The sequence below is a fragment of the Hemiscyllium ocellatum genome, chromosome 5, assembly GCF_020745735.1.
Source record: "Hemiscyllium ocellatum isolate sHemOce1 chromosome 5, sHemOce1.pat.X.cur, whole genome shotgun sequence".
NCBI classification, from domain to species: domain Eukaryota; kingdom Metazoa; phylum Chordata; class Chondrichthyes; order Orectolobiformes; family Hemiscylliidae; genus Hemiscyllium; species Hemiscyllium ocellatum.
In genome coordinates, this window is record NC_083405.1 from 62084277 (window position 1) to 62108107 (window position 23831).

At 38.9% G+C, this 23831-nt stretch overlaps 1 protein-coding gene across 4 annotated transcripts in view; it reads left to right on the forward strand.

The window, feature by feature from the left end:
• The window catches only part of si:ch211-197h24.6 (uncharacterized), an 88359-nt gene that overhangs the window by 61353 nt on the left and 3175 nt on the right, over positions 1 to 23831 (forward strand). For all 4 annotated transcript variants that reach the window (XM_060824791.1, XM_060824793.1, XM_060824795.1 and 1 more), the window contains 9 exons: positions 2479 to 2551; positions 4667 to 4810; positions 7505 to 7591; positions 8856 to 9036; positions 12540 to 12597; positions 13783 to 13833; positions 15285 to 15392; positions 16233 to 16329; positions 23566 to 23787. In XM_060824791.1, coding sequence (XP_060680774.1) covers positions 2479 to 2551; positions 4667 to 4810; positions 7505 to 7591; positions 8856 to 9036; positions 12540 to 12597; positions 13783 to 13833; positions 15285 to 15392; positions 16233 to 16329; positions 23566 to 23787 — 1021 coding nt within the window. The remainder of the gene's footprint in view (positions 1 to 2478; positions 2552 to 4666; positions 4811 to 7504; positions 7592 to 8855; positions 9037 to 12539; positions 12598 to 13782; positions 13834 to 15284; positions 15393 to 16232; positions 16330 to 23565; positions 23788 to 23831) is intronic.

Below are 23831 nucleotides of genomic sequence, written 5' to 3' on the forward strand. Positions count from 1 at the left end.
TTTATGGTCATTTAAGCGGGCATTGGATAAGCATATGGAGGTTATTGGGCTAGTGTAGTTTAGGTAGGCTTTGGTCGGCGCAACATCGAGGGCCGAAGGGCCTGTACTGCGCTGTATTTTTCTATGTTCTATGTTCTATAAGACTAAAACTGCAAAATATTCCATATGTGGTCTCACATTGGTTCTAGTAAAAAGTGAGGTCTGCAGATGCTGGAGATCAGAGCTGAAAATGTGTTGATGGTTAAAGCACAGAAGGTCAGGCAGCATCCAAGGAACAGGAAATTAGATGTTTCGGGCCGGAGCCTTTCCGGCCCGAAACGTCTAATTTCCTGTTCCTTGGATGCTGCCTGACTTGCTGTGCTTTAACCAGCAGCACATTTTCAGCTCACATTGGTTCTATGCAATTACAGCAAGGCATCATCACTCCTGAACTCACATCAAAGAAACATAGAAAATAGAAGTTGCTGTAGGCCCTTTGAGCCGGCTAAACCATTCATTATTACTATATCTGATCATACAGCTCTCTACACTGTTTCTGCTTTCTCCTGATTCCTTTGATCCCTTTATCCTCAGTCTAATTCCTTGAAGACTTTCAATGTTTTGGCCTGAATGCTTTTCTGTGGCAGAGAATTCCACAGAATCACCACTCTGAAGAAATTTCTCTTCATCTCACTCCTAAATGGCATGCCCTATATCCGTAGATTGTGATCTGGTTGTGGACTCTTCAGGATTATCCTTCCTGCGTTTCCCCCTTCAACTCATGTTAGAATTTTATTGTTTTCTATGAGATGTCCCCTCATTCTTCTTGACTGCAGTTCATGCCCTTATCCTTAAGGGGCCAACATTTGCTAACTTTTAGTGACTCGTGAAGAAGGACATCTGGGTCGCTTTGAGCATCAGCATTTCACAAATTTTCACTGTTAGTATCAAATTAGAGGTATTGGAGGTACCAGTCTACCAATAATCAATCAGTGAAAGTTGGCGATAGATACAAAATCAGAATTTCAGTGACACTGTGATCTGCATTGATTATAGAGATAGTTTTTCCAGCTTTGCAATAAATTTATTTGTCATGGAGGGATTTGAAAACAGGGATAAAAGTGTTAAAACTAAAACCTTTCTAGGTTGTGAATAATTATAGGTAAGCAAGTAGGATATTTCAAGCTGTTTACAAATAAACTTAGCCAAAACAAAAATTGGCAGAGCCACAGATGGTCAATGTCATTGTCGAGGAGTTCTGTTTCATGGAGAATATTGAAGGAACAGAAACAGAAGCTGAGAGGCTTGGGAAGGAAATTCTAAGGCTAAAGGGCAATGTGACTGAAGGCACAGATGCCAATGGTGGAGCAATTAAAACTGAGGGTGGAGCAATTAAAAATGAAACTTGAGCGAGATGCCAGAATTTGAGGTACATGGATAACTCTGACTTGTAAAGCTGCAATATTTTACATAGATTGAATTTCTCATAAAACATATTTCTCATGATCAAAGGTGATTTTGATCTTTTTACATCAAGCATATTTTCCAGACAATTTAAATATTCCATTCCAGTACCTGATGAAACATTTTGACACATTTTAGGCCATTTTTGCGTGCTAACTTTACTGAAAACAAATTTCAAATGAGTAAACATGTAAATGTAAATTCCTAATGTTTGCTTCTCTTGGTAGTGTTAAGTGTAGTATGGTGTTCCACCTATATACCATTTCACTGGAAGGCTACCTTTTAAAGTGAAATTTCTGGAATTCTGACTAGGTGAACCAAGTTGTTTCATTTAAGCTGTGCTCTGTTTCAACATTTGATTTTTTTTATATGAAGGCATTTTTCAGATATCTGCAAGCATTGCCTACAATTGCTTGGGACGTATTAAGAAATGAATTTGAACTTCTAAGCAGATCCCCAAACTTAATTCCGTAACTCCGTTGGTTTTGGAAGATGCAGCCATCATGCATATGACTCGACTGATAATCTAAATCTCGATCTAACTGCTGCAATTTCATTTAAAACAGCAAAAATTCCAAGGGCAAAAACACATTTAAAATAGTCATGTAGGATTTGTAAGATGACATACTTCTGTTTCAAGAAGAGAATTCCATTCATCCTTCAAATGATGTTGGATACCAGTCTAGCATATGAGAAGAGAGATCCTATAGGACACTCACTCCAATATGATGTGATAGTTTACCTTTGGAATGACTTTTTCCACAATCTCTCAGTGCTTAATTCTTATGTTGTTGATGCAAAAGGATTGTTGCTTTAAATTTCTTCAAAGATATAATGAATATCATTGAGAAGATTCTTCTATGCATTAAATGAGTGATAAAAATCAAATTCAGTACAGAAATAATAAAACTACAGAAAAGTAGAGGCAATACTGTTTGAAATTCCGTTTTCTAAATGCACTAAAATTAGTGTTTTATGAGAACAACATTCGCCAACAATATTTTTTCTTCAAAGTGGAATATTTTTAAATTTCAGGTTATCCGCGATTATAATGGACCTGCACTTAGTGAGAAGATAGCTACTGGGACGATGTCATTTGAAGACGACGGTAAAGTACCAATGTTTGCTACTTTTAGATCATATAGTAGAAGATTTAGTAAAAGATACGAAGGAGTGTGTGTTGCATTTTTAAAGACTTTAATTTTCAAGAGTTATCTTAGTTGTACATATATCAAATAATTTTTCCTTAAAGCATACTATGAGCTTAAATGAATTAAGCTAATGCAATTTCCATTCCTGAATGAGTACACGAAGAGGAGCAAGGCAGATGGTCTTTTTGAGCCTGTTTTCCATCAGCGTCTAATCTGTGACTTTATCTACCACTTTTGCCTAATATTTAAGATTAACCAAAATCTATTAAGAACATAATGTAAGAACGTAGGAAGTCGGACCAAGAGTATAGCTCCATGACATTCAATAATGTTACGTTCACTGAATCCCCCACTGTCAACATCATGGGGGTTACCATTAACCAGAAACTCAACTGGATTCATCATGTAACATAGTGGCTACGAGAGCCGGTCCAGAGGCTAAGGATACTACAGTGAGTACCTCACCACCTAACTCTCCAAAGTCTGTTCATCATCCAAAAGGCACAAGTCAGGAATGTGATGGAATTATGTGATGGATGGGTGCAGCTCCAGCAATACTCTAGAAGCTTGACACCATCTAGGACAAAACAGCATTACATCCACAAGCATCGACTCCCTCCAACACCAATGCTCAGTAGCAGCAGTGTGTACTGTATGCAAGATGAGTTTGCAAAAATTCACTGAAGATCCTCAGACAGCATCTTCCAAGCCACTTTCATCTAGAAGGGTAAGGGCAGCAGAAACATGGGGACACCACCACCTGCAAGTTCCCCTCCAAGCCACTCACCATCCTGACTTTGAAATATATCGCCATTCCTTCACTGTTGCTGAGTCAGACTCCTGGTGTTCCCTCCCTAACGGCATTGTGGGTCAGCCCACAGCAGTTGGATTGCAGCAGTTCAAGAAGGCAGTTCACCACCACTTTCTCAGTGCCAACTAGGGATGGGTAATATATGCTGGCTAGCCAGCGATGTCCACACCCCACATATGAATTTAAAAAAAAGTTGGAGTCTTTTTCCCAGGGTGGGAACTGAACTTTTATCCAGAGATCCAGGTAATGTTCTTGTGATTTGGGTTTGAATCCTGATGGTAGATTTTTAATCCAATTAAAAATTATAACTTTGATTTGATGTCATGAAACCATTGCTAATTGTTGGACAAACCCATCTGGTTTATTAATGACCTTTTAGGGAAGGAAACTGCCCTCCTTACCTGGTGTACATATGACTCCAGACCCACAGCAATGTGGTTGACTCAGGACAATGAGGGTTGGGCAATAAATGCTAGCTCAACCAGTGATGCCCTCATCCTGTGAACAAATATAAAAGATGTCAAATGCTAGGGTGCACCAGTTTAAGATGAGAGATAAAAATTTAAAGGAGATGTGCAAGACAAGGTTTTTTTTACACAGGATGGTAGGTGCCTAAAATGTGCTGCCAGGGGAGGTGGCAGAAGAGAGATGAAAGCAAAGTTTTAAGAGGCGTTTAGGTAGACACATGAACAGGCAGGGAACGGAGGAGTATGGACTATATGCAGGCAGATGGAATTAGTTTAGAATGGCATCGTGAACATGGTGGCAGAAAGATCTGTTCGTGCTGGACTGTTCTAAGTCTGTCACTTTGTGTGGCGGTTTTCCTAATTATATTGATGCTTTACTTTCTGTGTGTACAATGACTGATTATCAATAGAAGGAAATGGCTGTAGTTGGTTAAAACCAGTATAGTAACAAACAAAATATAATGGCTGGCTGGCTTGTACAACTATATTCAACCAGGTGGGCAGCATCTGTGGATAGACAAAAAAACAAATGATTGTTTCATGCTGGTGATTCAGATTTCTAGCATCTGTAATATATCACTGTCTAGCTCCATTGTAGCATATAAAAGGCAAGAGAATCTTTTGTTTGTGCAATGAAGCTATTAACAAGGAGTTTTACATTGCTGGTAAAATAACCTGAATACCAGACCTGTTCTTTATATTTGATCCACTGCATGATAAATTTCAGGTTGTCGAATTTTATTTGCTTTTTCTTGAATTAAAAGTTCTGATTATTGACCAAGTGTGTTCATTAGATGTAGAAAGTGAGCTACCACTCGTAGGATACAGTTTTGAGCAAGACCAGAACACCAACATGGAAACCACCACCTCTCCTGATACTAGAACAAAAAGATCTCCTACGAGCTCAAAACCATCCAACAGACTAAGTTGTTCAAAAGGTAAATTTTAATATCCTGTCTCAAAATTAAAATTCAATTTATTGTGTCACAAAGTAGAACATATTTTTGAAGCTTGTTATGCTGCAAGTTCCCTGGAGTGGTAATCTGAGGGATCCAGCTAGTAGGTCTGCTGTCACATCTGTTAGGATTGGTAGTAAGCCATTTACCTGCTGGTTCCATGGCTTTAGACAGATAAATATACTTACAGAATTAGGAATGTCAGATGTTTGATTTGTACTCTTCTTCACAAACTAGTGATGCATGTATCCATCAGTGTTTTGATTTTGAAATAGTTCACTATCATGTATGTTCTTGCACTCTCCAAGTAAATTGGTCATCTTTTCCAGTTCTACATGATAGCATAACGTTCTGACTTAGTTCTGTGCAATTCTTCTCATGGTTGATTTTCCAGTTTCCTCTGCGTCATCATTGGCAAGAGATTCTTCATCCATCATGTCCTACATGCTTAAATTCTCTCAAGTATTTTTGTCTTGGATGATGTTGAGGACATATAGGGCAAAGCAGGAATTGTGAAGTTTAGCATATTGCCAAAATATTTCAGCTGATGGCTTCTGGCTGCAGGTTCTGATATCCCTCTTAATGTTTTCACATTTTAAATATCTTAGTTGTGATAATAATCATCATGTTTACAACAGCAAATGAATTTATATTGTGGCTTTCACATAGACTCTACTTTAAGGCATGTAAGTGAAAGAGAAAACTAATCCAAAAGAAAGGATTGACCAAATGTGTGGTTAAGACATTGTTTTTAGGTGTGTTTAAAGCAAGAGACTTGAATGTGTGAAGTTTAAAGTAAGGATGGGATTTCTAAGAACAGTGGCCTTGGAAAAACATAAAGCCAGAGAAGGTCAATTAAGACATGGATGATGGATGCATAACATTTGATATGATGAACTGAAACATCAGATGATTGATGCAGGTCCGAGCTGGTAACTTTGTTGTTTCTAGACATCTTGCAAAATGTCCATATTACAGAGGAGGAAGTGCTGGATGTCTTGAAACAAGTAAAGGTGGATAAATCCCCAGGACCTTATCAGGTGTAACCTAAAATTCTGTGGGAAGATAGAGAAGTGATTGCTGGGTCTCTTGCTGAGATATTTGTATCATCAATAGTCATAGGTGAGAAGCCGGAAGACTGGAGATTGGCGAACATGGTGCCACTATATCAGAAGGATGGTAAGGACAAGCCAGGGAACTATAGACCGGTGAGCCTGACGTCGGTGGTGGGCAAGTTGTTGGAGGGAATCCTGAGGGATAGTATGTACATGTATTTGGAAAGGCAAGGACTGGTTAGGGATAGTCAACGTGGCTTTGTGCATGGGAAATCATGTCTCACAAACTTGGTTGAGTTTTTTGAAGAAGTAACAAAAGATTGATGAGGGCAGAGACTTTATTCAGTAAGGTGTTCGCCAAGGTTCCTCATGGGAGGCTGATTAGCAAGTTTAGAGCTCACGAAATATAGGGAGAACTGGCTCCAAAAGGTAGAAAACAGAGGGTGGTGGTGGAGGGTAGTTTTTCAGACTGGAGACCTGTTCCCAGTGGAGTGCCACAAGGATTGATGCTGGGTCCTTACTTTTTGTCATATATATAAATGATTTGGATGCAACCATAAGAGGTACAGTGAGCAAGTTTGCAGATGACACCAAAATTGGAGGTGTACTGGACAGTGAAGAGAAGGTTAACTCAGATTACAACAGGATCTTGACCAGATGGCCCAATGGGCTAAGAAGTGGCAGATGGAGTTTAATTCAGATAAATGCAAGGTGCTGCATTTTGGGAAAGCAAATCTTAGCAGGACTTAAACACTTAATGGTAAGGTCCTAGGGGGTGTTGCTGAACAAAGAGACCTTAGAGTGCAAGTTCATAGCTCCTTGAAAGTGGAGTCGCAGGTAGATAGGGTAGTGAAGGCGGCGTTTGGTATGCTTTCCCTTATTGGTAAGAGTATTGAGTACAGGAGTTGGGAGGTCATGTTGCGGCTGTACAGGACATTGGTTAGGCCACTGTTGGAATATTGCGTGCAACTCTGGTCTCCTTCCTATTGGAAAGATGTTGTGAAACTTGAAAAGGTTCAGAAAAGATTTACAAGGATGTTGCCAGGGTTGGAGGATTTGAGCTATGGGGAGAGACTGAACAGGCTGGGATTATTTTCCCTGGAGTGTCGGAGGCTGAGGGGTGACCTTATAGAGGTTTACAAATTTATGAGGGGCATGGATAGGGTAAATAGGCAAAGTCTTTTCCCTGGGATGGGGGAGTCCAGAACTAGAGGGCATATGTTTAGGGTGAGAGGGAAAAGATATAAAAGAGACCTAAGGGGCAACTTTTTCACGCAGAGGGTGGTACGTGTATGGAATGAGCTGCCAGAGGATGTGGTGGATGCTGGTACAATTGCAATATTTAAAAGGCATTTGGATGGGTATATAAATAGGAAGGGTTTGGAGGGACATGGGCCGGGTGCTGGCAGGTGGGACGAGATTGAGTTGGGATATCTGGTCGGCATGGACAGGTTGGACCGAAGGGTCTGTTTCCATGCTGTACAACTCTATGACTGTATGACTCTAGTGTTTTAGTTCAAGGAATCAATCCCTCATGTAAGATTGTGTTATTAGTACATGAGCAATCTACTTTATTTCAAGGTGTTAATTCATTTCAAGGTAACAATTAATTCTGTTTCAGCTGGTTCTCGGTCAGATTATAAATACTCCCGACGTGATTCCTCGACAAGTCGGCATGTCCAGTCTAGGAAAAGAGAAAGCTCTAAAGGTGGAACTTTTTTGTATTTTATAATTATCAAGTAGTTGAAAGTCTGTATTCGCATGCTTCTGAAGATTAACCAAAATATAACAATAAGCAAAACTGGCTTGTTAACATCAGTGGCATGCACTTTGTTTCACCATGATTTATATATGCAGGCATAACCAGAAGGGAACCCGTCCATATCCTGTCCGTACTGTTTTCTTTTAATGTAATGTAGGGATCAGAACTGGACCTATTATTATTGATGTGGTCTCACTAATATTTGATGCAGGGGTTACCAGAACTCCCCTGCTTTTGAAGTTGACACTACTATGCAGACATTGCATATTGAAAGTTTTTGTAGATTCAAGTTTGAAAAATCGTGGAAATCCTAGTATTATTTTTCTATAAAATTCAATGAAAAGACACATTGGAATGTTTTTTAAAACAAGTTATTTCTCGGAAATCGTGAGAATCTAGATATTCGCTTATCTTGGTTACTTGTACTAATTTTGGGAAAAAAGTCCGACTGGGTTAATGGCTGTTTTGTTTGAACAGAGTTTGCAGAATTGAAGTTTGTGTTTGGTCACATGGGGAGAGTTTGTTCATCTCGCAATGCTTGGCAGATCAAGGTGAAACCTGATTGTTTTCTTGAAAGAATGACTGAAAAAAGACTTCTCAATATTGTATCTGCCAAGACTGCAGAGACAACCATTCATAAATTGGGACTTGATCACACATGCAAAAACACCAGATGAACTAGCTTTAATACACTCTACCCTTTATTCATTTTGCCTTCAAGAGTAACCACCATTGGCCAGAAGGTGCTTTTTTTTTTAAAAGTGAATCTTTCCAAAAGGTAGATTCTGCCCCTCCTCTACATGCACATGTATGTGTGTGTGCACATCTGTGTTTCGGGTACTTTGGGGGTGGGTGATTATTTTTATTTTTACAAATTGTGTCAATCAATTCTACATAATAAATAATTCTGTGACTGTTAAAGCGATTTGGTTGTTGGACCTTTTCATTTTAAGCCAAATATAGAGAGAATGTACAATTGGCCATATTGGGACTTGGGTGTTATATTTTTCAGTTTATGTTGTGGTACATAGCGGGTCTGGAACACTCTTTCATCTTGGTGATGGCAAAATCTTTACAAATTAAGTGTGGTTTGAGTTTTTCTGGCCTTGCTATAATTTTTAACAATAAAATTGATATCTCAAGTATTCTGTCAAGTAATGTACTTTGTTTTATATTAATTGGTTGTATTCACTTTTTAAATGTTTTTAAGGTACTAAACATTCTGGAGAAGACTGGCGAGATGAATGGCAACGATCGGTTAAGCGAACAAAATATTATAAACAAGATAAAGAAAGAGTAAAAGAAACAAGTATACATTCTGACAGAGACAAGAAACGGAAACAGACAAGATCAGATTCTAAAGATGATTACAAGAAAGGAGACAGGCCTAGGTAATGCTTTATGTGAAAGATATTTTTCCTTTGCCTGTAGTACTGTCTCTGATATATCATGGTAGCGTCTTAATAGTTTGAGAGGGAAGGTTAAGTGTTGGCTGTATTCAGGCAAAAAAGTTTACCGCATAGGTGAAAATTTGGGCAGTAAACTTGTCAATGATCCAAAATTGTTAGTGCTGTATAATTATTCTAGTTACAGTTCTGATTCTTTTGATACAGTCCGAAATTTGGTTTCTTGGGGTAATCGGAAGTGCATCTCAGTATGAGGTGAAGAACCTACTAGGGAGTCTAAGGAGCAGAATGATACCTGTTGCAGTAATTGAAATATTGTAGGGACATATATTTAAAAAAAATACTGCTGTACCTAATATTCCAATGATCTGAAAGTAGAATTTTGCAGTTTTCCAGTTGTGCCAGTTTTAAGAAGACTTGAAAATTGTCTTCTGAATCTGTAAAACTGCACTGAAATGTGAAAAATGGCAGAGCAATCTCTTCTATTAGAATAGTCTCAAACCAGACACTTGGAATGAAATGTAAGAGTAGAGACTGGAAAATGACTGATGTAACACCCTTGTTTAAGAAGGGAGGGAGGCAGAAGGCAGGAAACTGTAGGCTGGTTAGCCTGACCTTGGTTGTTGGTAAGATTTTAGAATCCATTAGGATGAGATTACAGAGTACTTAGAAGTGCATGATAAAATAGATTTGTGTCAGCATGGCTTAATAATCAAAGGAAGGTAATGTTTGTCAAATCCATTACAATTTTTTGATGAGCTAATGAGCAAGTTAGACAAAAGAGGGCCAGTAGACATGATCTATTTGGATTTGTAGAAGACCTTTGACAAACTGCTGCACCAGCAGTAACTAAATAGGATAAAAGCTCATGGTGTTAGGGGAAAGTTAACGCATGAATAGAAGATTGGCTGACTGTCAGAAGACAAAGCAGGGATAAAGAGGTCTAGTGGATATAGAGAAGATGTTTCCACTAGTAGGATAGGCTGGGACCCAAGAGCATAGCCTTAGAATGATAGGGTGCCCTTTAGAATTTAGGTTCATGGAGCTAGCTGCTCGTGTCCTGTTGCTTTTCCAGTTGAACTAGGCAGTCGTTAGTTAGTAGGTTCTTGTCCACATTTTTGATTGATCATTCTTAATCCCCTTAATTCTCTAAAGTGAAATATTTGGTGCCATAATTGTGACAGAAGTTGACGGAGGGATAATTGGACCCATAACGAGTAAGTCAGTTCCTCAAATTTCTTAATGTTTGAATTTAGATTAAAAAATCTGAGGAAAATTAATTCTGATATAAGAAACATGATCACTAGGGCGTTTTGGGACATCAAGTTAATAGGGAATAAAACTGATCAGCAAATACCTCCTACACAAAAAGCAGATAGATATGTCATGCTAATAGGAAAACCTTTAAACTTTTCCTGATCATTCAATTCAAAGATGTTATTAGATAACAGGTGAGGCTTGATATTTAAGACAAGACAAATATGGTCACTGGCAGATAGTACCTAGAAATGAGTTGTAAGATATTCCATCGAAATAGAAACTGTGCGTTTAGCTCTATCAGTGGCTACGGTGGCTCAGTGGTTAGCACTGCTACTTCACAGTGCCAGAGACTCTGGTTCGATTCCAGCCTTGGGCAACTGTCTGTGCGGAGTTTGCACATTCTCGCTGTATCTGCGTGTGCTCGGTGCTCCGTTTCCTCCCACAATCTAAAGATGTGCAGTTTGTGAATGGGCCATGTTAACTTGCCTATAGTGTTCAGGGAGATGTAGATTAGGTGCATTGGTCAGGCATAAATATAGGATAAAAGGGTTGGGGAATAAGTCTGGGTAGGTTACTCTTTGGAGGTTTGGTGTCCACTTGTTCCATTGTAGGGATTCTGTGATTCTGTATTTGTAAGCCTTAACGGTGAGCTGGGATGTTTGTTTCTAGGGTGTTCCTACTAATTCCAGCTGTATTCAGCTGATAAACATGTTTAACACTTTAGTAGCAGTCAATTAGTTGCTATTCTGTGATATGTTTAGGATGAAATGTTTTGGATGAGAATATAGGAGGTTTGGTTAGTATGTTTATGGATGATAGCAAAATTGGCAGTATAGTGGGCATTGAAGAAAATTATCTGGGCCAGTGGGCTAAGGAATGGCAGGTGGAGTTTAATGCAGATAAATGCGAGGTGTTGCAGTTTGGTAAGACAAACCAGGGCAGGACTTAGACAGTTAATAGTAGAACCCTAGGGAGTGTTGTTGAATTGAGAGACCTAGGGATGCAGGTACATGGTTCCTTGAAAGTGGCATCACAGTTAGAAGGGGTGGTGAAGAAGGCATTTGACAACTTGCCTTCATTGGTCAGAGCATTGGGTACGTGAGTTGGGGTGTCATGTTATGGCTGTACAAGATACTGATGAAGCCACATTTAGAGTTGTGCTTACAGTTCTGGTTGCCCGGCAATAGGAAGAGTGTTATTAAACTGGAAAGTATGAAAAAAAAAGACTTACAAGTATAACTTGTTCCCAAGTTACAAGGAACTGTTGGATAAGTTAGGATATTTTTCCCTGGAGTGTAGGGGTCAGAGGTGTGACCTTGCAGAGGTTTGTAAAGTCTCTGGCAAGGTTTCCAAGGATATGAGAACAAATGCAAGCAAATGGGACTAGTTCAGTTTAGGGAACATGTTCAGCATGGACAAGTTGAACTGAAGAGTCTGTTTCCATGCTCTGTGACTCTGACTTTATCACTCAAATGAAGAAGAATTTCTTCAGCCTGAGGGTGATTAGTCTGTGAAACCCATTGCCACAAGGCTGTGGAGGCCAAGTTATTGAGTGAACTTAAGAGCAGGAAAGAGTTCTTGATTGGTAAGGGGGTCAAAAGTTACTGGCAGAAGGCAGCTGAGTGGAGTTGAGAAACTTATTAACTATGATCAAATGACATAGTATACTTGATGTTCCAAATAGCCTAATTCTGCTCATGTGCTATTGGACTTGATTGGACACATACCTGGAGGTGTTTTCCTCTTGTGGTGGAGACTAGACCTATGGGATGTCGTTTAACTATAAGAGTTATACCTTTGAAGATGGAGTTGAGGAATTATTCTTTTCTGAGGGTGATGTAGGTGAAATTTTCAAAACAGAAGCTGAGGCATTGAATTTATTCAAAGCAGAATTAGGATTTTGATAGGCAAGGGAGTTGAGGCTTTATGGAATACAGACAGGCAGGCCTGTTCCTGTTCTTGCTCCTCTGTCCTAAAGCAGATATTCCCATGAATCTGAATGGTTGCTGGTTTAATAGGTGACAAAAATGTAAAGAAGACAGCAAAGTACTTCTATTCTCTTGGTGCAATTCTTATTCTCTTTCCATTGCAACAAAAGTCAAAATTCTAATGAAAATAGCTATCTTGATTGCTTGCAAGTAATATCCATGTGTTCTTTATATCCTGATCAAATTAACATTCCTGTATCATTCTGAAGACAAAAATGGTAGTGTTGTTATTTTCCGTAGGAGTAGTAAAGATGATCATCACAAAGGATCTAGCGTTAGCCAACGGGTATCAGGAAAGGTAAGTCAGAAATTTGTAATTGTTTGAACAGTAGACTGATAATAGTTTCCACAGAATTAACTACTGTGTCTTAGGTAAAATTACACTTATGAAGCATTTAATACTTATCTTAATATTCTGGAACTGATTCTGTATTCACCTTAGTGGCCGCTTTTAAGAGTCTCACTGAATTTTATCTTTGCACTTACCTTCAAGTTATAACACTGCTAGTAGTTTGGTGATATGTTTTTGTTAGGAAAATGCTTTTCAGTAAATTGTTGAGGTTTAGCTGCACTCATATAGGCAGAAAACCTGTTCTTAAATGTTTGAGATGTTGGATATATTCAAATAAGAGTCTTGGTTACTCGAAGCACCCCAAATTTCAGTTTCCCCTTGAACAAGCTCACAATTGTCATTCCTGCTTCTTTTTGTTTTCCTCAAGAAATAATCCCCCCCTCCAAATTTTCCATCCTTCACTCATGAGCTTCATGCCAAGAGTGCTAAATGGGGCTAATCTCACCATCTGTCTTGCTGTTCCACTCACCACTCCTCTACACCTGCGAACCATAATCCAGTGGTTCATTTTTATCTAACTCTTCACTGTAAAATTGTATTTGATGTTGACTTGCAACATCTAATGTTTGTTTTATAAACATTTGTACTGTGTTTCTATCAATTCACTATCCCATTAAGTTTTGTTATTTAACTGCCCTAATACCTTTATTAATGTAATAATTAACATAATCATTTTTCTTTCTTCTGACTCAAACTATCCGATTTGTGTTTGTTGTTTGATTTGTTTGTTATTCAGTAAATAATTCAGAATCTGAAATTGACTTGGTCACATCACAAATGTGTAAGTATAATTGTGGTATAAAATAATGGTACAATATGGTACAATTGCTATAGTTGCATCCAGTTGAACCTGAATGTATGTGATCAGCAACTCATTTGATAGTGAGAAATGAGTAATTGGTAAAATTGTACCAAACCATGATAAGCTTTGTTTTCTAAATATTAATGTGTTCACTCAGTGGGGAAAAGCACTATATCATGGATGAATTGAACCTGTTCATTTAAGGTCACTCCCAGAAGAACACACATCAGTGTGTTCCATTGTTTCTTTAATGATACTGAGAGTTCTGTTTCAGAAATGGTTAGCAGTTACACGAATATTGAGAGAAAATATTTCTTTTTGTATTTTAGCATGGGCTGTCCAAACAAGATATCATAAAGAAGGAGATTTTGGCATATTTGGTGAGTGCAAAATGGTTCTTTTCATGTTCTCTCAAAACTTTTTAGAATTTGCCCCTAAGGGAGAACTTTTTCATGCAGTGTGTGATGCATGTATGGAATGAGCTGCCAGAGGACGTGGTGGAGGCTGATACAATTACAACATTTAAAATGCATCTGAATGGGTGCGTGAATACAAAGGATTTAGAGAGATGTGGGCCAAATGCAGGCAAATGGGACTAGATTAATTTAGATATCTGGTCAGCATAGACTGAAGGATCTGTTTCCATGCTGTACAACTCTGACTCTAATTACAATTGCATAGCCAGAAAATCCAGTAGGAAGGTGATCCATGTCTTGAGAAGCTAGGCTGTCAATTGAGTGGGGTGCTCTGTTCTGGAGGTTTACTTTTCAAAAGTCAAGACTGCCACCTGCCCTCTACAGCTGCACCCATCTTGTCTTCCAAGATCAGCCAACATGGCTTCCTGCTTCCAGGTAGCGTCATGACTGGAGAGGACCAGTGGTGAGATGGCATTGGGTGCTTGTCCATTAAAGGGTAGTATTGCAAAATGATTTGAAACTTTGTGATGCTGTTTATGTTGAGATCATTATGAGCTAAATATATAAATAAAATTTCATGTTCTTTTGTGTAATAAACTTATGTTCTGTTGATAAAGAATATTTGCAGCCTTTAGTGAATATATTATTGACTAGCAAGCACGTTCAATACTTTAAAAGTAAGTTAACTCTGAGTTTTCAAGCCCGGTTTCATTATGGAATCTGACTTGTCCAGTTTAACTATCAGATGGAATTGTAACATCTCGCAAAAAAGTTCCAAGTCTGCATGTGTTGGTTTTCGGGGAACAGCAGTGAGGGCGGTGCCAGTGGGAACAACCAGAGTCCGAGTGCAGTTGTTTTAATGGCCAAAGGCATGGAGTGAAGGTTGCTATGGATCAGTAGTGTGGCTTTGGAAATATCCTTGTGAATGGGGGTGAGAAAAGGCTAGGCGTGGTCTTTACATGCAAGTAAGAGGGAGAAGGATTTTCTACTAGGTTGAATGTGCTTCATGGGAGTGAATATCCATGATTGACAGTGGAGATAGGCAATCCATGTTCGATGGCAAGGCCGAAGGATAGGGAAGGTTATTCAGAGAGAGTGAGCAAGAGAGAGATTAGAGGATAGAAAGGCACTGAACTCAGAAAGGAACATAAACAAAATCAAAAGTTGCTGGGAATATTCAGCAGCATCTGTAGAGAGAAAGCAGGATTAATATTTTGGATCCAGTGACCCTCTTCAACACCCTTCAGAAAAATGAGATTGTGCAGTCACTTGGTAGAGACTTAAGGTCAGTGAAGTACTGAAGATGTTTCTGAGAAACCTGCTGTAGTGTGTGGTGGGAAAAAATAACGCTGTTAGATAAAAATGGTCATTGATAGTCTTGGCTGGTAACTAATCTATCCTGTATTTTCTTACAGGCCAGTTTTAAAGTTATTAGTGACACTGATGCTGGATATGTCAAGGAGATAATGTACAAACTTAGCAATCGATTGTTGCAGTTTGGTCAAAAGGCCATGAAGATCACGGTAAATATTTTGAGAAAAATCATAATTTTATGTGATTATTTATCTTTCCCAATCTCACTATAATCACTATAAGGCAATAACTTATGCTAAGGTTCAGTTGCATAGACTGTAGTATCAAATAAAATGTCAATTCCTCATGCTTGACCCTAGCCAATAGATGTTGATGAGCTAATTGGTTGAGATAAGCAAAGCCTAGTTACATAGAATATTTACAGTTTCAGTGGCAGTCACTGAACAGAGAGCAGAAGTAAATGGACCACAGCTCTATCCCTTAACTTCTCTTTAGCAATGTTTTGTTTTACCTCTTTGAAATTGGAAACACTGAGTTAGAATGCAATGCCCAGACAGCACATTCACTTTAATTAGCTAAATTAACACTGATCATAGGTAATCCATGATTTGTTTTGACCCTTGTCACCCTTGTCAAGCTGTACACTGTAGTGTGTATAGAATAAACATTTTCATTGTTTTTAACATTCACCCATCCAACCACGCAAACGCAATTTTAAATTGGGTCCCAACCATGCTATTGTTAAGCAAGTTTCTAGTATAGATGCTGCACTGAACTTGTTTGATGTACCTTTTCTTTTCAAAAAAAAATCATGGTTTATTAAACTTGTACCCTGTGTTTTAAGAAAAAATCATGTTTGCTGCAGGCCATTGTGATTAACCAGGAAACCGATTCATGTAACAGAGTTACTGTTAGGCTGACTGTGAAAAAAAAACCTGGAAGGGCCACTGGATTAATTTTTACAGCATTCTGCTGCAAATGCCACATAGTGGGTATGCATCAAGTTCATGGTACATTTGATCTTAAAATAAGTATTTCTTCTTGTTCAGGGTTCTGCTGAGAAATTAATCAAAGAAACAAAATCCTGTATACCAGATGGAAGTTTTGGACGTGACTCTCATAAGACAAATTTACGGAGTTATTCAGGTAATTGGGTTTCAAATGGATGGTCATCTTTCTTTTGTCTTGATGGTGCCTATTGGTTTATGGAATGATTTATGGATTTTAGAGTGTTTTAATCCTGGTAGCACCTATTATTGCCTTTAAGGTCCTTTGAACATCAATGTCATATGTGTAATGTATGGTAGATGGAGCTGGAATGCAAGCACTTTTTAAATACTCTTGCCACAATCTCTTTTCTCTGATTTATTTTGCTTAAATAGACATGGATATTTATTTTCATGTTGAACATCCTGAGCCTAGTCTTTTAGTTGAACCCCCTTGAAATTACTGTACTTTTATCAAGTCTCATTGGAGAAAGTGAGGACTGCAGATGCTGGGGATCAGAGCTGAAAATATGTTGCTGGAAAAGCGCAGCAGGTCAGGCAGCATCCAAGGAGCAGGAGAATCGACGTTTCAGGCATGAGCCCTTCTTCAGGACATTTTCAGCTCAAGTCTCACGAATATTTTAGAACTATAAAACTCTAAGCTCGCTTGAATAAAACATCTTTAGGCTTCTTATAGTTTCTGTACTGCTTTCACATGTCATTGAAGGTTGACTAAATGAAAAGGTATGCTAGATTAGTTGTACTCATTATTTTGAGAGATTGACCATGGCATTCAAAACACTATTGGTTCGGTTTTTCTTCAAGTTATCTCTTTGTTTACATTATATTATTTGAACTGGGAAAACACAATAAGTAACCATTTATATTTGTTGGATAATGAGATTCTCTGAGTGCAAAAGGCTGTAATTAAATTTGTTAAACAGTTGGGCAAGTCAAATCAAGGTAGGAGTTTCATGGTGAATGGTGGGGCCTTAAGAAGTACAGTGGAACAGTTCTGTGAAAGTGAAGTCCCAGGTAGACAGGGCTGTGAAGAAGACTTTTGGCCTTCATCAGTCAGGGCATTGAGTATAGAAATTGGGAAGTTATGTTACAGGACATTGGTGAGTCCACACTTGGACTATTGTGTTCATTTTTGGCAGCCTTACTACAGGAAGGATGTTATTAAACTGGAAAGAGGGCAGAAGAAATTTACAAATATGTTGCCTGGACTCAGCAGTCTGAATTATAGAAAAAGATTGGACAAATTAGGATTTTTTTCCTTTAGAGTGTAGGAGACCGAGGCGGAATCTTATGATGGTGTATAAGATCACGAGAGGCATGGATAGGGTGAATGCAGTGGGTTAGAGAATTGAGGACTAGAGGGCATCAGTTTAAGGATTAGAGGGAAAGAATAAAAGGGAAACTGGGGGGGGGGGGGGTGCGCAATGCTTTTAACATAGAAGGTGGTATGCATATGGAATGAGCTGTCAGTGGAAGTGGTTGAAGTTGGTACATTAACAATATTTAAAAGGCATTTGGATAAATATATGAAACGGAAGGATTAGAAGGATGCTGGGCAAAAGTGAGGACTGCAGATGCTGGAAACCAGAGTTTAGATCAGAATGGTGCTGGAAAAGCACAAGTCAGGCAGCATCCAAGGAGCAGGAAAATCGACGTTTTGGCCAAAAGCCCTTCATCAGGAATGAAGGGTTTTTGGCTGAAATGTCAATTTTCCTCCTGCTCAGATGCTGCCTGACCTGCTGTGCTTTTCCAGCACCACTCTGATCTTAGAAGGATGCTGGCCAAGTGCAGGGAAATGGGTGAGCATGGATGGGCATTTTGGTCAGGATGGACCAGTTTGGGCCAAAAGGCCTGACACCGTGCTGTAGGACTCTGACTCCTTGATATTGCTTTGCAAATGGTCTGGAATATTTAGCCCGGGGGGGTGGTCATTTCTCCTAAATCATTGTAGACTCATTTTCCTCCAGTCTGTACACTATTGTCTCAAATTAATACGGTGTCTATGAACAAAGATAATTTTGAAAAGTTTGTTGTATTTGCCATAAAACATTTGTCATTTGTTTAGCATCATCAGATAAAAATGTTTCGTCTTTGGGCTGAAATTGCCAGGATCCAACTTTGTGACATACTTTATCACAGAAGCCAAGCAGTTGGAGGCAAAATAGTCTGAACAGCAATGCCTCCTCAGTATAACAACCCATTCTGGAAAAATGCACTGTTACTCCATCCCCACTACTTCCAGGGTCATCATAAAAGTTAAAGATTTAATCAAATTACTCAAAAGTCTGCAATACACTATGTGATGAACTCACATTTAATAGAAAACACTGACCAGATTTTTTGCACTTAGTATAAACTACTAAATACTCTATCTACAGGCAAGCAAAGTATGTATTATCAGCTTTTAATTCTGTAACTTAAATTCTTAACTTTTAAAGCCCCTAATTATACTTGGGTGACAGGAAAAAATAATGAATCGTGTGGAGGGGAAAAAAAATTAGGGGAACACTGTTTGATAACACCAGTAGCTGAAAATGTGTTGCTGGAAAAGTGCAGCAGGTCAGGCAGCATCCAAAGAGCAGGAGAATCGATGTTTCGGGCATGAGCCCTCCTTCAGTCATTCCTGAAGAAGGGCTCATGCCCGAAACGTCGATTCTCCTGCTCTTTGGATGCTGCCTGACCTGCTGCACTTTTCCAGCAACACATTTTCAGCTCTAATCTCCAGCATCTGCAGTCCTCACGTTCTCCTTGAAGATGATAACACCAGTACACAGGATGTATTCTTTCACTTCTGATCTTTGATCATCATCTTTCTAAGTCCTTTCACTTCTTTACTGCTTTACGAGCAAAATCAAGGTTAATGGGAATCAGGGTAAAAATGAATCATACCTAGCTCAAAGGAAGATGGTTATGTTTTGGGATGTTAGTCACCTCAACTCCAGGACATCACTGCAGGACTATCTCAGGATAGTGTCCTAGGTCCTATCATCTATTGTTGCTTCATCAAAGACCTTCTCTCCGTTATAAAATCAAGTGAGAATTTTAACTGATGATTGTACGATATTCAGTGCTATTTCCAACTCATCCAACATTGAAACTGTCCACATATTGATGCAGCAAGACCTAGATAATATTCAGGTTTGGCCTGACAAGTGGGAAGCAATGTTCATGCTGCACAAATGCCTGATTCCTGAAGAAGGGCTTATGCCTGAAACGTCGATTCTTATGCTGCCTGACCTACTGCACTTTTCCAGCAACACATGTTTCATCCCTGCATAAATGCCAGGCAATAAGAGAGAATCTAACAATTTCCGCTTGATATTCAATGGTAGTATCATCACTTAGTCCCCCATTGTCTACATACTGGAGTTTCCATTGACCAAAAACTGAACTTGACTTCCATGTAAGACCCAAGCAGGTCAGAGGCTAGGAATCCTGCAGCAAGTAACATAATGACTCTTCAAAGCCTGTCCACCATCTATCTAAAAGGCATGGACAGGAATATGATGTATGCACCTCACTTGCCTGGATGAATGCAGCTCCAACAACGCTTAAACTTGATAGCATCCAAGATATGCAATCTGCTTGATTGTGCCCACATGCGTCAACATCCACTTTCTCCCTGGCACTCAATAGCTGCAATATGTACCAACTACAATTACACTGCAGAAATTCACCAAGGCTTCTCAGATAGCACTGTTCAAAACTGTGATCTCACCATTAAAAAGCCAAGGGGAGCAATACATGGAACCCCACCACCTGCAAGTTCCCTTCCAAATCACTCACCATCTTGTCTTGGAAATACATTGCCTTTCCTCAGTGTCACTGATCAAAGCCCTGTAACTTCCTTCCAAACAGAATTATGGGTATGCTTACATCAAACAGACTGCAGTGGTTCAAGAAAGTAGCTTATCACCACCTACTTGAGGACAATTATAGATAGGCAGTAAATACTGGCCCAGCTGGTAACATCTATATTTCATGAATAAATACAAAAATAAAGACATGACAGTTGACACACTACTTTTCCAGTCTCCCATTTACTGGTTAGAGGCAGCAGTATATGTTGAGTTAGAATCGCTAAATATCTTTCAATTCTTTGTTACTTCTCTGCAAGAAGAGAGAAATACTTTATTTTAGAGTCTGGAGGCATTGTACCCTGTATTATTCACATAGGCTGTCCACTTGCCCAAGAGCCTGTTAGAACATTTCTGACCCTCTCAACTGGTCCTGATTGTTTTCTCAATTAACAGTCTGACTCTAAGAAAGACTGTCCTGAATTTACGCTCCCCAGTCTGGACAAGTCCAACAATCCTCCCCATGCTTGAACAAAGCAACAATGGAACTACAACTTGCAAAGAGTTCCAGTAACTTGTCTCAAAACTGCAGCATGGCTGTCCACAGTTTTCTTGCTTTAAAGCTATATCATTTTTCCATTTTGGTCCACAATGCAAAAATAAAGAAAAACTTTAAGAAATGATCTTTGCATTAGAAAGGAAGCTTGAATTAGTTCAGGGTGGGTACATGTGCCCCATAACAAGGAACGTGTTTACAATCAGTGATCTTGCACAGAAATATTGAAATTCAGCCTGCTTTAACAGAAGATAATTGAAGCAGAGACTAGTACATTTTTTATGGAAAAAAATGGATGAATATTTGTAACATCAGAATATACAAAAGAAATGATAGAACAGGGTCAGTGGGATTAAATTTTGGATCACTGCAGCAGAAGACAACATGATAAATAGTCTCTTGTGCTGTAAACTTGATTCTTCTGCAATATTAATGTGACTTTTGTTCTAACGTATGCTCATAATAGATGGTGATCAAGGTATAATTCAGTCAGGCTTTTGTGCTAAGATATCATCACCTCACGATAGACAAGTTATCCTATATTCCACAAATACTTCAGTGAGTTACTTATTCAGCTGTTCCAAAAGAACTTTGACAGAGACATAACACAGTCAGTTTCCTGGTTATATCATATTCACAGAAAACATGATAAATTTTATTCAGCTGTTATCATAGACATAGGTAGGAAAGTATGTTGTGAAAAAGGATTTGAGGATGCAGATGGACAATGAGTGGGGAAAATATTGGCAACTGGAGTATAATGTGGGAAAATGTGAAACAGTTTACTTTTTGGCAGGAAGAAAGCATGGAGATCAACTGCAGAATTCTGAGATACAGGAGGATTTAGGAGCTCCAGTGTAAGAGTCACAAAATGCCAATATGCAGATCCCAATAAGTAATTAAACTAGTGGAATGCTATCCTTTATTCTAGAGGAATTTAACATAAAAGTTAAAAATCACACAACACCAGGTTATTTGGAAGCACTAGCTTCATTAGGTGGTTGTGGAGTATAAGATCATAAGACACAGAACTTACAGCAAAATATTTTAGTGTCATCCTGGTTTGTTAAGTCTTTCATCTTTTAGAATGCAGGTTTTGGTTCATTAATCTGTAAACCCCAGAACTACTTTTAAGTCACCTTCTCGAGATAACTTCAGCTTTTATAACAAAACATGACATCTCAGCTCAGACAATGCATTAAATGTGTGAGGTCAGAGTCTGTCTGTATCTCAATCTTGATTCAGGGGAGGTGGCGGGTGCTGGTGAACTGTCCTGCATGTCCATCTTCCTTCCCACCCATCTGCTCCACCTCCTTTTCGACCGTCACAATCACCCCCCCACCTTTAATCTACCTATCTCATTCCTAGCCACCTTCTCCCAGTTTACCCCCCCCCCCCCCATTTATCTCAGCCCCCTTGAGCCACCCCTTCATTCATAGTGAAGAGCTTATGCTCGAAACATTGACTCTCCTGCTCCTTGGACATTGCGTGACCAGCTGTGCTTTTCCAGCACTAATCTTTTCTTTGTCGGACCTGACATAAAGTAACATTATCATGGTTGTTAGATACTAGCTATTATTGCTGCAGAGCGATGTTCGGTCAATAATCGTTGACTAAATCATAAGATCATCTGTTATGATTATTTTGTTCATAATTCATCAGTGTTCAGCTGCATTCAAACTTCCTCCGAAAGAAACAGTTCATGACTGCCTACAGAGGAAATGGAAAATACCCATGCCTATTCAGATGTCTAGGCAACTGTCTTAATTCCAGATAATGACCATCTTTATCAAGAAAATTAATATCTTTCCCTGACTTAAACCATTTGGTTTTGACTTGCACTAATCCTCAACCATTAACATTATTTAGATTATCACTTAGTAGAAGCTCAATTGGACCAGCTAATTTATTACCTGAAAGATTAGCAAATCAGTTGGTCTCTCTGGTGAGTAGCTCACCAGATCCTTAATTCCCCTTCTGCAAGACTCTTATCATCAATTTGATGGAATTCTCGCCATAATATTCATCCTAATTCTTCTTGCCCTGTGTGGACATCTGAAGTCTGTCCACTGCAACAATTTCCAGAAATGAAGCCCTTGCCTTGTATGCTGCTTATTCCCAGAGCTTCCCAGTGGCTCCACAACTTCAAGGGAATGTCGCTCACCACTTATCTGAATGAGAGCAACCAGATAAGATTCGCTGTCCAAGGCAAATTTTTGTTCAGTTGATACTTATGCTACTGCATCTTGCTTCCAGCAGCTGCAACATTAGTGTGCATCCTGTGGAGGCAGTAGGTATGATTTTTAAAATGCATTGCGTAAATAATTGACTCTAAACAGTACCTCTTTACCCTTTTTTTTATATAATACAAGAGCCAGAGCAGAAATGTGGGAACATAATCATCTCCAAACCCCTTCAAAAGTGACTTGTTTCTTTTGACGATCCTAGGTCAACATCTTCAACCATTCCAGGTTCTAGAATTATAGGACCCTAATTGTCATCAGGACATAGCTGTTCTGGGAGTTCATTACCACCTCAGGGCAACTAGGAATGGGCATAAACTACCAGCCTGTCTAGATCTGAAGAACATGAAAAAAGCAGGTTTTATCCCAGATTTCATTCTTGCCAAAGGTCTCACCAACTGCCATACCAATGAAGGGGCTCAGTTGGTCAGATTGTGGACTCTCCTGTTTGGTAATAAGTGACTGGAGATTTTCATTTTTAAATAGGGTCAGGACCAATTTTGCTTATTGTTGCAAACTGCTGCCTCCTGAGTGTGGCAGAAAATGTTTTATACTTCCCTACAATCCACTTGCATGTTGTTATTGTACAGATGAAAATATAATAAAATGCAAATAAATGTCTATCCATGAAAATCTATGGAGATGTAAATTCTCTTGCAAATTGTTTCTATTGCTTTTGAGTGAACACGTTTTATATTTTGCATTTTACAGATAATTTGAATGCCAAGAGATTCATCATCGAACTAATTTTATGTTTTTGTATATTTTAAACAATGTAGGCTATTCTAGCAGGGATAAAAGTATGATGGAATCTGCTGAATATTCATCATCTGGTTCTCTAACCAGAAGCTCCTCATACCATTCTGCAGCACGTAACACTGATGCATCGATACATAACAACCTCCTGAGCCCATCACTGCTAAATTCTATTCGCGGGATGGATGAGTGTACAATTACTAATACACTCACTAGGCTGGCGGCCAACAATCCTGCATTTGAAGGTGAGCAAATTTTTAACTGTTGAAAAAGAATCAATTATATTATT